The sequence below is a fragment of the Lepidochelys olivacea genome, assembly GCF_965140295.1.
Source record: "Lepidochelys olivacea isolate rLepOli2 genome assembly, chromosome: 20".
In the NCBI taxonomy this organism is placed as follows: Eukaryota; Metazoa; Chordata; order Testudines; family Cheloniidae; genus Lepidochelys; species Lepidochelys olivacea.
Genome location: NC_140430.1, coordinates 22,061,654 through 22,077,676, shown reverse-complemented (window position 1 = coordinate 22,077,676; position 16,023 = coordinate 22,061,654). Strand labels below are relative to the sequence as shown.

Below are 16,023 nucleotides of genomic sequence, written 5' to 3'. Positions count from 1 at the left end.
TGGGTACATATCACCTCAGGATAAGATGCAGAAATAAAATTTCTAGATACCATTAATGACTGCTTCTTGGAGCAACTACTGCTGGAGCTCACAAGGGGAGAGGGAACGCTTGATTTAGTCCTCAGTGGAGTACAGGATCTGGTCCAAGAGGGGAATATAGCTGAAGCACTTGGTTATAGCAACCATAATGCAATTAAATTTAACATCCTTGTATTGGGGAAAATATCAAAGAAACCCAGTATAGTCGCATTTAATTTTAAAAAGGGAAACTACACAAAAACAAAGAAGCTCGTTAAATGGAAATTAAAAGGAACAATCACAAGAGAGAAATGCCTGTAAACTATTTCAAAACACCATATAAAGTCTCAGACTGAACATATACTCCAAATTAAAAAAAACAAACAGTAAGAGGACCAAAAAAAGTGCCACTATGACTAAACAGAGCAAAGAGGTGGTTGGAGACAAAGACATCCTTTAAAAATTGGAAGTCAAACCCCACGGAGAAAAATAGAAAGGAGTAGAAACACTAGCAAATCAAGTATAATTAGGAAAGCCAAAATATAATTGGAAGCGCAACTAGCAAAAGACACAAAAACTAACAGCAAAACAAAATTTAAGTATATCAGAAGCAGGAAGCCTGCCAAACAATCAGTGGGGCCACTGGATGATTGAAGTACTAAAGGAGCCCTCAAGGAAGAAAAGGCCATTGCGGAGAAACTTAAATTAATTCTTTGCATCAGTCTTCATGCCAGAGGATGTGAGGGAAATTCCCACACCTGAGCCATTCTTTTTAGGTAACAGATCTGAGGAAATGTCCCAGATTTAGGTGTCATTAGAGGAGGATTTGGAGCATATTGATAAATTAAACAGTAATAAATCACCATGACCAGATGGTATCACCCAAAAATGATGAAGAAATTCAGATATGAAATTGCAAAACTACTAATTGTGGTATGTTAAATCAGCCCCTGTTCCAGATGACTGAAGGACAGTTACTCTGATTTTTAAAAAGGCTCTAGAGGTGAGCCTGGCAGTTACAGGCCGGTAAGCCTAACTTCAGTACTAGGCAAATTAGTTAAAACAATAGTGAGGAACAGAATTATCAGACCCATAAAGGAACACGTTATGTTGGGAAAGAGTCAAAATGCCTTTTGCAAGAATCATGCCCCACCAATCTAGTAGAATTCTTTGAGGGTGTCAACAAGCTTGTGGACAAGCATGATCCAGCTGATATTGCATACTTGAATTTTCAGAGAGCCTTTGAAAAAGTTCTATACCAAAGACTCTTAAGAGGGAAGGTCCTCTTATGAATCAGTAACTGGTTAAAAAAGAAGCAAGTGTAGGAATAAACGGTCAGTATTCACAATGGAAAGAGGTAAATCGGTTCCCCAAGGATCTGTGCTAGGACCTATGCTGTTCAATTCGACATTGGTGAGACATTCTATTCGACATTGGTGAGGCCTCATCTGGAGTACTGTGTCCAGTTTTGGGCCCCACACTTCAAGAAGGATGTGGATAAATTGGAGAGAGTCCAGCGAAGGGCAACAAAAATGATTAGGGGACTGGAACACATGAGTTATGAGGAGAGGCTGAGGGAGCTGGGATTGTTTAGCCTGCAGAAGAGAAGAATGAGGGGGGATTTGATAGCTGCTTTCAACTACCTGAAAGGGGGTTCCAAAGAGGATGGCTCTAGACTGTTCTCAATGGTAGCAGATGACAGAACGAGGAGTAATGGTCTCAAGTTGCAGTGGGGGAGGTTTAGATTGGATATTAGGAAAAACTTTTTCACTAAGAGGGTGGTGAAACACTGGAATGCGTTACCTAGGGAGGTGGTAGAATCTCCTTCCTTAGAGGTTTTTAAGGTCAGGCTTGACAAAGCCCTGGCTGGGATGATTTAACTGGGAATTGGTCCTGCTTTGAGCAGGGGGTTGGACTAGATGACCTTCTGGGGTCCCTTCCAACCCTGATATTCTATGATTCTATGATTCTATGATTCAATGTAAGAACGTAATATAAAAATGGCCACACTGGGTCAGACCAATGGTTCACCTAGCCCAGTATCCTGTCTTCAGACAGTGGCCGGTGCCAGATGCTTCAGAGGCAATGAATGGGGCAACTATTGAGTGATTCATCCCCTGTCATCCAGTCCCACCTTCTACCAGTTAGAGGTTTAGGGACACCCAGAGCATGGGGCTGCATCCCTGACCATCTTGGCTAACAGCCATTGATGGACCAACCCTCCATGAACTTGTCTAGTTCTTTTTTTAATCCAGTTATACTTTTGACCTTCACAGCATCCCAGGGCAACAAGTTCCACACAGTGAACCTGTGTTTTGTGAAGTATTTGTTTTAAACCTGCTGCCTATTAATTTCATTGGGTGACCTCTGATCCATGTGCTATGTGAAGGGGAAATAACACTTTAATACATTTTCTCCACATTATCCATGATTTTACAGACCTCTATCATATTCCGCTTTAGTCATCTCTTGTCTAAGCTGAATAGTCCCAGTCTTTTTAATCTCGCCTCATACAGAAGCTGTTCCATCCCCCTTATTATTTTTGTTGCCTTTCTCTGTACTTTTTCCAATTCTAATATATCTTTTTGAGATGGGGTGACCAGAACTGCACCCACTATTCGAGGTGTGGGCACACCTTGGATTTGGGTCAGGTTCCAAGGGTCTACTTCCTGGCTCCATTCCACCTAGTACATTGTGGTTTTCACGTATGGGGGAAATGCTTTTCTCTTGGATGTTAATTCTTTTCTCTTTTGCATGCTTCTCTTGTGTGTGGGAGCAATAAGGTGTCAGTGCCCCTAAAGAGGGGATTTAGCTCTGTCTGGGGGGCAGAGAGATACTTACTGTGGAGGGGGAGGGGGGGAAATTATGTAGTGAAACACTAGTCATCTATTTTTTCCCCTTTCACTTTTTCAGTTATCCCTCAATATTAAATCATGTGGATGTTTTCTTTTTTAAAATAAATAGCCTCTATTACTTAGAATTGTTTATTACTATTCTTATTTCAGGAGCTGTTATTTCAGGAGCTGTTGAAGCTAAATTGGCAGAATTGCTGCAGGCAATCTCTTCCCTCCTGAGCAAGTATCCTGCTTTGAACTGTGCGGTTATCCAGCTTGCCACATCAGCCCTCATCACCAGCGTGAATGGTAAATCACCAACCCGAAAGAGTCAGAAGTGTGTGTTAGTTATTGTTTGTACTGGGGTAGTGCTCTAAAGCTCTGGTCAGGATCAGGGTCTCATTGTACTGGTGCTGCACATATGGAGGCAGGTATCTGGTCATGCGTAGAATGTATGTTATGACAGATGTCATGAAGCAGAAAGTAAGGAATTGTCCATATTTATTCCCATTAAAAGTTCTATTTTGGGGAAGAAGCTGCTGCTAAAACTTATAAAGACAGGAAAGTTCAGAGTTGAGGCATCTTCTTTCTTTTTCCTCCCACATCTGCAAGTGCCTAGGGCATCCACCAGTTTCCGCTGTTTATTTTCGTACTGTGCTAGTAGATGATGTCTTATTTGTTTCTCTGAAGTACAGTTTGTTCAAGGCATCTGGACCTTATTTAACTTGGCTGTTACACTAACATGTTGCTAACATGACTGTATTTTCACTATGAAAGAGGTGCCAGGGTGTAATGGTTAACCCAGGGAACAGTAATCAGGATGCCTAGGTTCTACTTCTAACTCACATCTAGTTGCTAGAGGGACTGGCTGGAAGTCAGGACTCCTAGGTTCTGTTCCCAGCACTAACGTGCTGTGCAACTTTAGGCAAGTCATTTTACATCTGTCTCTGTTCCCCCATCAGCGCTTAATTAAATAATCTTTATAAAGTGCATGGAAAATTAGAAGAGGTAGATGGCATCATTACTCTTAGGCACTGACGTAGCCCTGCAATAACCTAGCATTGGGGTAAATGGAGGAGGAAGTGTCCACCTTCGTTATGGATTTGCTGGCATTGGGAGATTGGAAACAAATCCTTAATATTTTTTTATCCTCCTGTTGTGTGTAGTAGTTACCTTCCAGGGAGCTCAGGATTCAATTTCTCCTTTGGGTCACTTAAAGCAAGCAGAGAGTTACTCAATTTGAGAAATACAATCTCCCTCTCGCTTAGAAGCGAATAGCAAAGCCACAGTAGACCCCAGGCACCAGAATATAAGTTTTCTCCCGACAAACCCTTCCTGTGGTACGGGCAAGGAACACTTGCCCAGTCATTATGGCCATTCTTCTTTTAAAAACTGCATTTTCTTCTGCCTCTTCCTTGTGAAAAGAAAACGTGTGAGATGCAGCTGCCTGCAAATCCCTCACTGTCAGTGTCAATTCCATAAAAGCAGTTGTTCTTAGAGCTTGCTAAACAGCTAATCCTCACACCCCCTCTGTGAGGAGGTAACTAACTATCCCCACATTACAAGTAGGGAAGCAGAGCGCCTGAGAGGTGAAGTAACCCGCCCAAGGTTACAGAGGGAACATAGTAATTGTCAGAACCAGGATTATCACACGCTAGTTTTAGTACTTCGTCCCATGCCCAAGCCACTAAACTACAGCTCTTTCACTCTGAGGCCAGTTCAGCAAGAGTACTGAAGGGGAGACTAGGAATTCTTAGAGGAGGAGTTTAGAGCACTTTATTTGCGGAGGGCTGGGGAGCCTCTCAGGGAAGGTCCTACCAGAAGCTGTGACTAGCAGACTTCATTAGGGACTCTTCTCAGGCTGGCCCATACCTGTTCCGACTATTCTGCATCCTGGCGGCCTGCCTGATTCAGTTCAGTTTGGATGATGGTGGCTTTGGCTATTATTACCACCTGGTCATTTCTACCCCACACAGGAACAGAACCCAAACCACAGCCTTCCATACCACAGGGGAATAGTGAGACCCTACAGCATTGTATTTCAGGCAATTTTTTTTTATCCTAGCACTCTGCTAGCAAAAGTAAATTTGTTTGAAAATGAAGAACCCAGTGTTTTCCTAGTTTAAGACAGTAAATGCAATTCAGGAACATGTACAAGAGAACATGCTAGGCTGTCTCTCCAGGAACCTAAGGATATGCACCCCCATCTGGAAGGAAGGAAGATGCAGCAGCTTTAGAGCAGCAGCAACAGCGCCTCTCTGCCACATTGAAAAGGCCTGCTTCCCACTCCCCCATCCCCTGAAAGGCATGCTGGGGAAAAAGTTCTTATAAAAAGGCTGGTGCTTTTCCCAAAGGGAAAGGTCAACAGGAAACATAGAAGGGGCTGCTCTGCAATGTAGCACTTAACTTTTTCTAATGCAGTCACTGAATGTGCAGTCACTGAATGTACAGCTGTTAATTAGAAAAGCAATAAGGAGATGCACCAACTGTCTTATAGGAGATCTCAGTGTTGGGTGCAAATGAAAAGGCTTTCTGGTCTAGGGATAAAATATAATCTTGCTTCAACCACAAGTGGGGGCTGTGGGGAGAGACAGGGACAATTTATGAGATTAAATGTCTAGGGGGTATGAGTCTCTATTACTCCCTGTATGTTGATGTGAATGTAGAAGCTGATCCATTTCTGAAGAATTCCTGTACTTACTTTCTGTGGGCATCTCCCCAAAGAAAGCTCAGGATTCTGCTTTCTGTGCTTTAACAAAACAAACACAGTAAGAAAAGCTGAGTGGTTAAACTCATGAGGCTGGGAGTCAGGACTCCTGGGTTCTACACTACACTTCCCTATTTTTGGTGTACTTGAACCACTATCTGAAAAGTTCCTCCCATGGGGATTAGATTCCTCCTGGGAATATTCCTTGTATTCTTTCTACATAGTTAAGAGTTGCAGATTTGCTAAGAATAAAATCCAAGCAGCCAAACAATCCTTCCCCAGTGCTGTCCTACCTCCTTCTCTCCCCTGGAACACTACTTTTCCCCCTCTAGAAGAGTAACTGAAAACAATTGGATTGTAAAGGAAATAATGTTCTCATTATCTAATCACCTGTCTCTCGCTACTTCTGTTTGGTAAAGGTCATGCAGAAGTTAGTAATTAAAGGAAATTAGCTGAAGAAGCTGCCAGTTCAGAATTGATGCTCCTAGTTCAGCTCCTTTTGGAGTCCTGTAGAAATTTGGAATAGGCCTGAATTGCAAATTTAATTTTCAAACTTCCCCAAAGTTCATTGTGCTTGGGTCTAGGGTTCTGGTTTGGCTCCATGTCCAACAGCCATGTGTGTTGTGTTTTTCTAATGCTACAGTAGCAGGCTCAGATATGACCACTGGCTCTAGGCATGTGAATTCAGAAATACACGAAATGTAAATATTTACTACTTTACCCAAACTTTCAATAGCTTACATCTCCCACAGCTCCTTGCAATGATCTTGGTTCCAATAAATCTGTGGTATTAGTTCTTCCTTTCTGAAAATGTTCAGTTTCCTCAGGCTTTGCACCCACTGGCTTGTACATTTCAGAGTGATTTATTTAGAAAAGACTTGGTAGTGAGCCTGAGTTTCGTGTTGAAACTGGGAGGTGAGCAGAAACTGCTAGGTGTGGAAGGCAGAAATGAGTTGGCAGCAGAGTGAGTCAAAGCACTGGCCTCTCCCCTCTGACTGACTGAGATGGGAGAGGAGATCAGGGATTTCAGGATCTCTGGTGTGATGTTTCCACTAAGACCTTATTGGGCACTGACTGAATTGGGTACAATAGGTTCTGATTAAGGAAAGTTTTACTAATAATCCAAATAATTTGAGGTTGGAGGCATTGATATCCAGATAATTGCGTGAATAGCTCAGAGACCTGAGCGTGGGAAATCACATTTAAAATGTCAGAAGGATATGACACTTAATCCAGATTAGAAATTTGATATAAACTTCTATTAGGCACTATTTTATACGGTATGATGGAGACACTGTGACTGAATTTAATTGGTTTTAAAAGCAGCCTTGTTATATTAAGAACTTTTATAGTGCAGGAAGTGAAACCAGATATTATAGGGATAACAGAAACATGGTGGAATAGTAGTCATGACTGGAGTACAGGCATTGAAGGGTATGTCCTGTTTAGGAAAGACAGAAATAAAGGCAAAGGTAGTGGAGTAGCATTGTCTATCAATGATGAGAAGAATGTAAAGAAATAAGAAGTGATGGAATGGATAAGACAGAATCTGTCTGGGCAAAAATCGCACTGGGGAAAAAAGCTACTAGAGCCTCCCCTGAGCTAGTGCTCGGGGTGTGCTATAGACCACCGGGATCCGATGTGGATATGGATAGATACCTCTTTAATGTTTTAATGAAGTAAATACTAATGGGAACTGTGTGATCATGGGAGACTTTAACTTCCTAGATATAGACTGGAGGACAAGTGCTAGTAATAATAAGATGGCTCAGATTTTCCTGGATGCGATAGCTGATGGATTCCTTCACCAAGTAGTTGCTGAACCAACAAGAGGGGATGCCATTTTAGATTTGGTTTTGGTGAGTAGTGAGGATCTCATAGAAGAAATGGTTGTAGGGGACACCCTTGGTTTGAGTGATCATGAACTAATTCAGTTCAAACCAAATGGAAGGATAAACAAAAATAGATCTGTGAGTAGGATTTTTGATTTCAAAAGAGCTAACTTCAAAAAATTAAGGAAATTAGTTAGGGAAGTGGATTGGACTAAAGAACTTGTGGATCTAAAGGTGGAGGAGGCCTGGAATTATTTCAAGTCAAAGTTGCAGAAACTATCAGAAGTCTGCATCCCAAGAAAGGGGAAAAAATTCATAGGCAGGAGTTGTAGACCAAGCTGGATGAGTAAGCATCTCAGAGAGGTGATTAAGAAAAAGCAGAAAGCCTACAAGGAGTGGAAGATGGGAGGGATTAGCAAGGAAAGTTACCTTATTGAGGTCAGAACATGTAGGGATAAAGTGAGAAAGGCCAAAAGCCATGTAGAGTTGGACCTTGCAAAGGGAATTGAAACCAATAGTAAAAGGTTCTATAGCCATATAAATAAGAAGAAAACAAAGAAAGAAGTGGGACCGCTAAACACTGAGGATGGAGTGGAGGTTAAGGATAATCTAGGCATGGCCCAATATCTAAACAAATACTTTGCTTCAGTCTTTAATGAGGCTAATGAGGAGCTTAGGGATAATGGTAGGACAACAAATGGGAAGGAGGATATGGAGGTAGATATTACCACATCCAAGGTAGAAGCTAAACTTGAACATCTTAATGGGACTAAATCGGGGGGCCCAGATAATCTTCATCCAAGAACATTAAAGGAACTGACACATGAAATTGCAAGCCCATTAGCAAAAATTTTTAATGAATCTGTAAACTCAGGGATTGTACCGTATTACTGGAGAATTGCTAACATAGTTCCTATTTTTAAGAAAGGGGAAAAAAAAGTGATCCGGGTAACTACAGACCTGTTAATTTGACATCTGTAGTATGCAAGGTGTTGGAAAAATTTTTGAAGGAGAAAGTAGTTAGGGACATTGAGGTTAATGGCAATTGGGACAAAATACAACATAGTTTTACAAAAGGTATATCATGTCAAACCAACCTGATCTCCTTCTTTGAGAAGGTAACAGATTTTTTCGACAAAGGAAACACAGTGGATCTAATTTACCTCAATTTCAGTAAGGCATTTGATACGGTTCCACATAGGGAATTATTACCTAAATTGGAAAAGATGGGGATCAATATGAAAATTGAAAGGTGGATAAGGAACTGGTTAAAGGGGAGACTACAACGGGGCATACTGAAAGGTGAACTGGCAGGCTGGAAGAAGGTTACTAGTGGAGTTCCTCAGGGTTCAGTTTTGGGACCAACCTTATTTAATCTTTTTATTACTGACCTTGGCACAAAAAGTGGGAATGAGCTAATAAAGTTTGCGGATGACACAAAGCTGGGAGGTATTGCCAATACAGAGAAGGACCGGGATATCATACAGGAAGATCTGGATGACCTTGTAAACTGGAGTAATTGTAATAGGATGACAGGTTTCAGAGTAACAGCCATGTTAGTCTGTATTCGCAAAAAGAAAAGGAGTACTTGTGGCACCTTAGAGACTAACCAATTTATTTGAGCATAAGCTTTCGTGAGCTACAGCTCACTTCATCGGAGGCATACTGTGGAAAGTATAGAAGATCTTTTTATACACACAAAGCATGGGGTGGGGGGAGAGAAAACCTTTTGTAATAGGATGAAATTTAATAGTGCAAAGTGCAAGGTCATGCATTTAGGGATTAATAACAAGAATTTTTGTTATAAACTGGGGACGCATCAGTTGGAAGTAACAGAGGAGGAGAAGGACCTTGGAGTATTGATTGATCACAGGATGACTATGAGCCGCCAATGTGATATGTCCGGGAAAAAAGCTAATGCGGTCTTGGGATGCATCAGGCGAGGTATTTCCAGTAGAGATAAGGAGGTGTTAGTACCATTAGACAAGGCACTGGTGAGACCTCACCTGGAATATTGTATGCAGTTCTGGTCTCCCATGTTTAAGAAAGATGAATTCAAACTGGAACAGGTACAGAGAAGGGCTACTAGGATGATCCAAGGAATGGAAAACCTGTCTTATGAAAGGAGACTCAAAGAGCTTGGCTTGTTAGCCTAACCAAAAGAAGGCTGAGGGGAGATATGTTGCGCTCTATAAATATATCAGAGGGATAAATACCACAGAGGGAGAAGAATTATTTAAGCTCAGTACCAATGTGGACACAAGAACAAATGGATATAAACTGGCCATCAGGAAGTTTAGACTTGAAATTAGAGGAAGATTTCTAACCATCAGAGGAGTGAAGTTCTGGAACTGCCTTCCAAGGGAAGCAGTGGGAGCAAAAGACATAACTGGCTTCAAGACTAAGCTTGATAAATTTATGGAAGGGATGATATGATGGGATAGCCTAATTTTGGCAATTAATTGATCTTCATCTATTAGTGGTAGATATGCCCAATGACCTGTGATGGCATGTCAGATGGAGTGGCTGGTGAGTCTTGCCCATATGCTCAGGGTTTAGCTCATCGCCATATTTGGGGTTGGGAAGGAATTTTCCTCCAGGGCAGATTGGCAGAGGCCCTTGGGGTTTTTTCGCCTTCCTTTGCAGCGTGGGGCACGCGTCACTTGCTGGAGGATTCTCTGCACCTTGAAGTCTTTAAACCACAATTTGAGGACTTCAATAGCTCAGACATAGGTTAGAGGTTTGTTACAGGAGTGGGTGGGTGAGATCCTGTTGCCTGCGTTGTGCAGGAGGTTAGACTAGATGATCATAATGGTCCCTTCTGACCTTAAAGTCTATGATTCTATAGTGCCTAGGAAGTTCTTAAGAATTAAAGCCTCGAGTGCCTAAGCTTTATTAACATTTATCTGTTGTATTACATTGCAGCCCTGTTTGCTATAAATGTCTTTGCACAACATAAAACACTTCAATAGCACTTTTTATCTATAAATATCAAAATGCTTTACAAAGCTGGGTAGATATAATTATCCCCAGTTAACAGAGGGAAACTGATGCATACAGCGGTTAAGTAGTCACACAGTTAGTCAGTGGTACATTTATTGGAAATATAATTCAGTCCTGTGTTCTAGCCACTGATGTATGTGGCCTGAATCTGAAGTCAAGAGACTTTCACCAAACAGCAAACCAGACCTTAGAAAAGAAACAGAACATGTGGATACTGGTTTATTTTCTCTTTTCCTTTGCTGTGTTTATCAGAAAAGTTGGACAATGGGTCTAAAACTCGCTAGTTCTGGAATCTGTTCTGAATAAGCGCAGAACCTGTTGCCACCACAAACAGGTGGAGGAGTTGCGCTGCAGCTGCTATCCTGAAGCTGAGCTTTTGGTTTTAGGTAGCAAAAGGAGAAAATGTTCAGGAAACAAAGGTAATGCCACATTAGGGAGAAAAGGGAAAATAAGAACAAACCCCCCACAGCCTGCTTGGAGAAGATGTGACTGAGAGCTGAATATTGGTGAGGGCACCAGAAGGAGGAGGGAGAATTGCTAGCCACCAGCATAGGAATCCAAGGGTCTAAGGCCTTCTTTGTTCCCACTGAGGAACTAGAGCAGTGGTTCTCAATGTTTCCAGACCACTGTATCCCTTTCGGGAGTCTGATTTGTCTTGCATACTCCAAGTTTCACCTCACTTAAACACTACTTGCTTATAAAATCAGACCTAAAAATACAAAAGTGTTACAGCACACTATTACTGAAAAATTGCTTACTTTCTCATTTTTGCCATATAATTTCACAATAAAATAAATGTAAAAATAAATCGATTAGAATATATATATTGTACTTATATATCTGATATTTGAGACTAGTTTGAAGCCCAAGCCTTGCTGCCCATGATTGAAGCCCTGTTTGCCACCCCCTGATGCCAGCCCTGCACTTGCAATCCCCCATAACCCATCCCATGACCCCCTGGGGGCTGCAACCCCCAGGTTGAGAAACACTGATCTAGATGATTTGAGTACCCCCTAGAAACCTCTGAGCACCCCTGGTTGAGAACCACTGAACTAGAAAACTCTTTGACCTCCATGTGCTGGTACTTCATCTTGTGTATGTGGGCAAGGATATGTGGGGCACATGAGGGTGGGTATAGAGGATAGAGATAGGCCTTTATCTCCACTGCAGCTCTTAGCACCTCCAAGCTTTGTAGACCTTGATTTGCACACAAAGTTGCCATTTAGGCCCTTCTTTCATAGGAGGACTGCAGGAGTGTGAGGCTCAGTGAGCCATCTGGGCATGAGGGTACATGTGGGGAAACAGGGAAAGCTTTCCATCCTGTGTTTCACATGTCTGGAGATGTTTCATGTTTGACTGATACAAGGAGATGGGGCGGAGCCAAAGGGAGTGCTGGCATTAGTGATAGAAGGTGCCCGTGAGACCTAGTTCTGGTCAGGTTTTTGAGCAGAGGGAGATTTCAGTGTGACTGCTTCATTTAATGAATTAACCACCCCCGCAAATAGCTATTTAAATTAGAGGTGGACCTGAGCCCTAGTTCACCCACCCCAGATGCTGAAGGTTTCTAAATACAAATGTTGAGGTTTAGACCTATCTTGTGCAGACGCTTAAACAGCTGGTGAGCAGCAACATACATGTACCCAGCCAAGTCCTTCCATAACTTGTAACCTGGCTTTTCATACTCTTCCTCCTTCTGCTGTTTGCACTGATGTAAACCAGGAGAAATGCCTTTGAAATCAATACAGTATCTCCAGTGTGCGTGTGGGGAGATTCAGACCCATAATGTCACCTAGTTTTTTTTTTTTTATTACCAGTATACAAACAATCCCAAACCCCAAAGGAATATGACAGACATTTCTGTACCTGTATAATAACGAACACAGAATGTTCACATGAGAATGAAAAATTTCAACCCAAAAGGTAATTTTCTTTTTAGGTTAGATGTTTATAAAAGGTAGGTGTTTAGGATGGAAATGCTGCCGCGGCCTTAACTCCCATAAGTCCTCCAGCAATGCTGTAATCCTGACTCTCTGTGGGTAGTGTATGTGGTGGGAGAGACAGGGTTCTATGCTTGTGGTTAAGAGGCTGCCACAGGAACAATGATGCAGCTGAAGTGAGAATTCTAACAGACTGTATTTCCATAGCAATTGGCAGAGAGGGGTGAAAGAGAAATCATGCTTCTTACGGCTTCTGTGAACCACAAGCCACAAAAATTCTGGAGTGCCTGCAACAACTGCTTTTCCAACCAGCATTGTACATTGTCACAATGACTCTGGATCAGGCTTCCCACCCAGGAATTTAGTTACTGTATTGGTCTAGAAGAGTCAACCCAATGAGAGAGAGATCACAAGATTGAGTCAGAACAAGGAAGAAGGCTGATGAGTTAAAGGAAATGAAATGTTTTGTGTCCACAGTTCTGCATTTTAACCACAGAAACTTGTCAACACCACTTACCCTAAAGCTCTCAACCAATAACGTTCATGCTCATAGCTGCAGGATGCCCTTTTATACCCACCCAGAAACAGCCACATGAATAGAAATAAGTGAGCAGCTCTGAACTTCATCACTGGGTCTGGTTACCTCATCACACATGTGGCATATATCCTGCCTACTGTGGAAAGTGGAGAAGCAATTGGTTCTGGCGTGTATTACTCATGGGAGCAGGTAATAAGTCCCTTAATTTCCCTAGTCTGACAACCCCAGAGTTCTGAGATTCAGCTATCAATTCATATTCATGAGGAAAGCTAAAAAACAGAGTATTTATTATTGTGATTCAAACACATTTGAACCTGGGATGCTCTCATGGCCTGCTGTGAGCAAGCAGAGCCGTGGGGTTTGAGGTCAGGGCTGCTGATCACGTGTTGATGCACATGGTTGGCAACAGCCAGGCCTTGCCGAAAGATCATGGAGGGGTAGCTTCATAGTCCATGGTGAAGCAAGTCAGCAGCCAGGACCATTAGTTGGTGGGAGGAGGGTAATCAGTGCATATGCAAGGTGCAGGGGCAGTCTGGTTAGCGTAGGTAGCAGGCACATCCAGGTTTGGGCATGGCAGGATAGTGTACAGCCAGGTCAGAAGACTGGTTTGGGTAGCCGGAGTTTGTTCTCCAGGGGGTCTGGGCAACAACAGGCCTAAGAGACTAGTTGCTCAGACAAAAGATGGTGCAAGAATAGGAAGCTGTAAAATTAAGTGGTGTCCAGTAAGTCTGCTGTCATCTGACCCAACTGAGTCAGCAGATGTAGCTTCTGGTTGTGAAATATTAGCTGCAATTCTCTTGTCCAACCTTGCAGTGGTGTGAAGGTATGGCTATCACTCACCAACCCTGCAGACCTGGGTTTGTGATCTGTGGCACCTGACAGAGGCTGAAGTTATAGGTAAGAGCCTTTCTCTGGTTGTATAGAGCAAACAACTGTGTCTTTTATAACTAATTATTTGTGAGTCAATGAAAGAAAATTAATTGTTTCACTGCTGAACATGAGAGACCTATGGTTACGCCATGAGACTGGTTCACCTGACTTTTATAATAAGAATTTCTGTAAAACACTTTATATTATGATCAGTAATTGCAGTGGAAGCCACTGAAGTTTACTCTTGCTGTAAAGTGAACCCTAGAGTTCACAACTCACTTTATGTAGGTAAATCCATAGTTTTTGAATAAATGTGTCCTATATTTCCTGTATCACTGGTTTTCAAACAAATAAGTGTTTCTACATTGAGGATGAGATTCATAGGTTTTAAGACAGAAGGGACCTTTATGATCATCTAATCTGACCTCCTCATCACATAGGCCATAAAATTCCACCCAGTGATTGAACTAGAGCATATCTATTAAGAAGACATCCAATCCTGATGTAAAGACTTCAAGCAAAGTTTAGTTGTCTTCAAGATGGTTTCAATCTGAGAAACCTCCTCATGGGTTTTAGGGTATGTCTACACTTTGAGCTGGGAATTACACTCTCAACTCGAGGAGACATACCCACACTAGCTCCAATTGAGCAAGTGTCTCAGTTCCAGTTTGTCCAAACCACCAAAGCGTGGAACAAGAGTTTCAGATAAGAGTTTGAGCAAGTATGCTAAAAACAGAGCATGGCTGAAGTGAATTATACCCCCAGCTTGCAGTGTAAATGTACCCTAACAAATACTGACTCAAGCAAGGAGCATTTGTGTCATATTAGAGGTGAGCTGGGGAAACCAGAGCTCAACTTCGAAAATCCTTGGTCAGGTTTGGGTTTTGAAAAACCAAAATCTTGAGGGGTGGGGCAGGGGGAGTGTCTCAGTTCCAGTTTGTCCAAACCACCAAAGCGTGGAACAAGAGTTTCAGATAATTGTGGGGTTTTGGTCAATTTCTACTATTCTCCCACTGTCCCAAACCAATCCCTCTTCTCTTGGTATGACTGAATATATTATTCTGGAGTAAGTGCTGCTACATGGTGCTCTACTGAAATATTTTAAGAAGAGTCTTTTAAACCAATGGCCACATTCTCTGTGCATCTATGGTAATATATTTTATAAATATGGGAAAACCTAGCATCCCTAGAAGCACCAGTCACATGTTCCCACATAAATGTGCACAGACTCATATACCCCAGGAGTTTGGAATTGTGAGTTAAGTTTTCCTGGGGTGAGAGTGAAGGTTAGCTGTGAGAGTTTGTGCTGCTGTAGGCACTGAAGCCAACAGAGTTGTAAAATGGGCCCTTCTTTGTTCACAGACAGATCTGAATGTATGCAAATTGAACGATCAAACAAATGTACACTGCGCACAGTTTCCTTACACGGAAATGTGTCTGCAGGAAGTAGATTGGTTAAAGCGGCTGCACTTAGACCAGGGCTTCTCTGTCAATTCCCTTAGCATACAACTCATATGGACTCTCTGGCTAACCAGATAACATCAGAATTGGTCAAGGATTTGTGTTTTACTCAACTTGGCTGCGATCCAGAGCTGGGTAAACCGGGACCCTGCTGCTTTCAGACCAAAACACAGAAGACCCAGTCATGGGAGACCCTGAACCAAGTGGTATGTGTTGGCATTTGAAATAACCTTGTGAATGGTTTATAACGTAAGCTCTGTGGGATAGGGGCCATCTATTGTGTCAGTTTGAAATGCCTAGCAGGCTGTGGTAGCTCAATGGTAAACTAACGTTTCTGTGTCTTTGCCTTTTCATGAAGACCTGGCCTGTTCCATGCGCTTTACTACAGCTCTTTCTTGCCTCCAGATGCAGCTGTGGGTTACTTTGTAGTGCAAGCTAAACTCTTAGTGAGAGAAAAGAATGCAGAGTCTCCATTACCAGGAGTCACAGGCTCCAGTGTTCTCTCTGAGAATGTGGATGCATCTCCTGCAGTACACAGTGCCACTCTTCTGGGTTGAGGTTCTTTAAACATTTTTTGTTATAACCCCTATTTTTAAGAGTCTCTTCGTCAACCATAAACATCCTCAGGCCACATGGCATTTTCCTATTCTCAAAAGTGCAGAAATAACCAGTTCAAGATTTCACATGCTTTTTTCTAACTAAAAAAAAAGCCAGCTTTGTTTACCAAACGCAACACTCCAGGTGACTTCCCATTCAGGGAGACAAAGCTCTGCTAATTGGAGAAAGAGAGAAAAGTGTGGAACAATTACTTTATTTTTATTTT

The 16,023-nt window shown here is 42.2% G+C and overlaps 1 protein-coding gene across 1 annotated transcript in view; it reads left to right on the top strand.

The window, feature by feature from the left end:
* The window catches only part of GMIP (GEM interacting protein), a 55,823-nt gene that overhangs the window by 2,560 nt on the left and 37,240 nt on the right, over nt 1-16,023 (top strand). Inside the window, exon 3 of the mRNA XM_084609986.1 lies at nt 3,024-3,161. Coding sequence (XP_084466112.1) covers nt 3,024-3,161 — 138 coding nt within the window. The remainder of the gene's footprint in view (nt 1-3,023; nt 3,162-16,023) is intronic.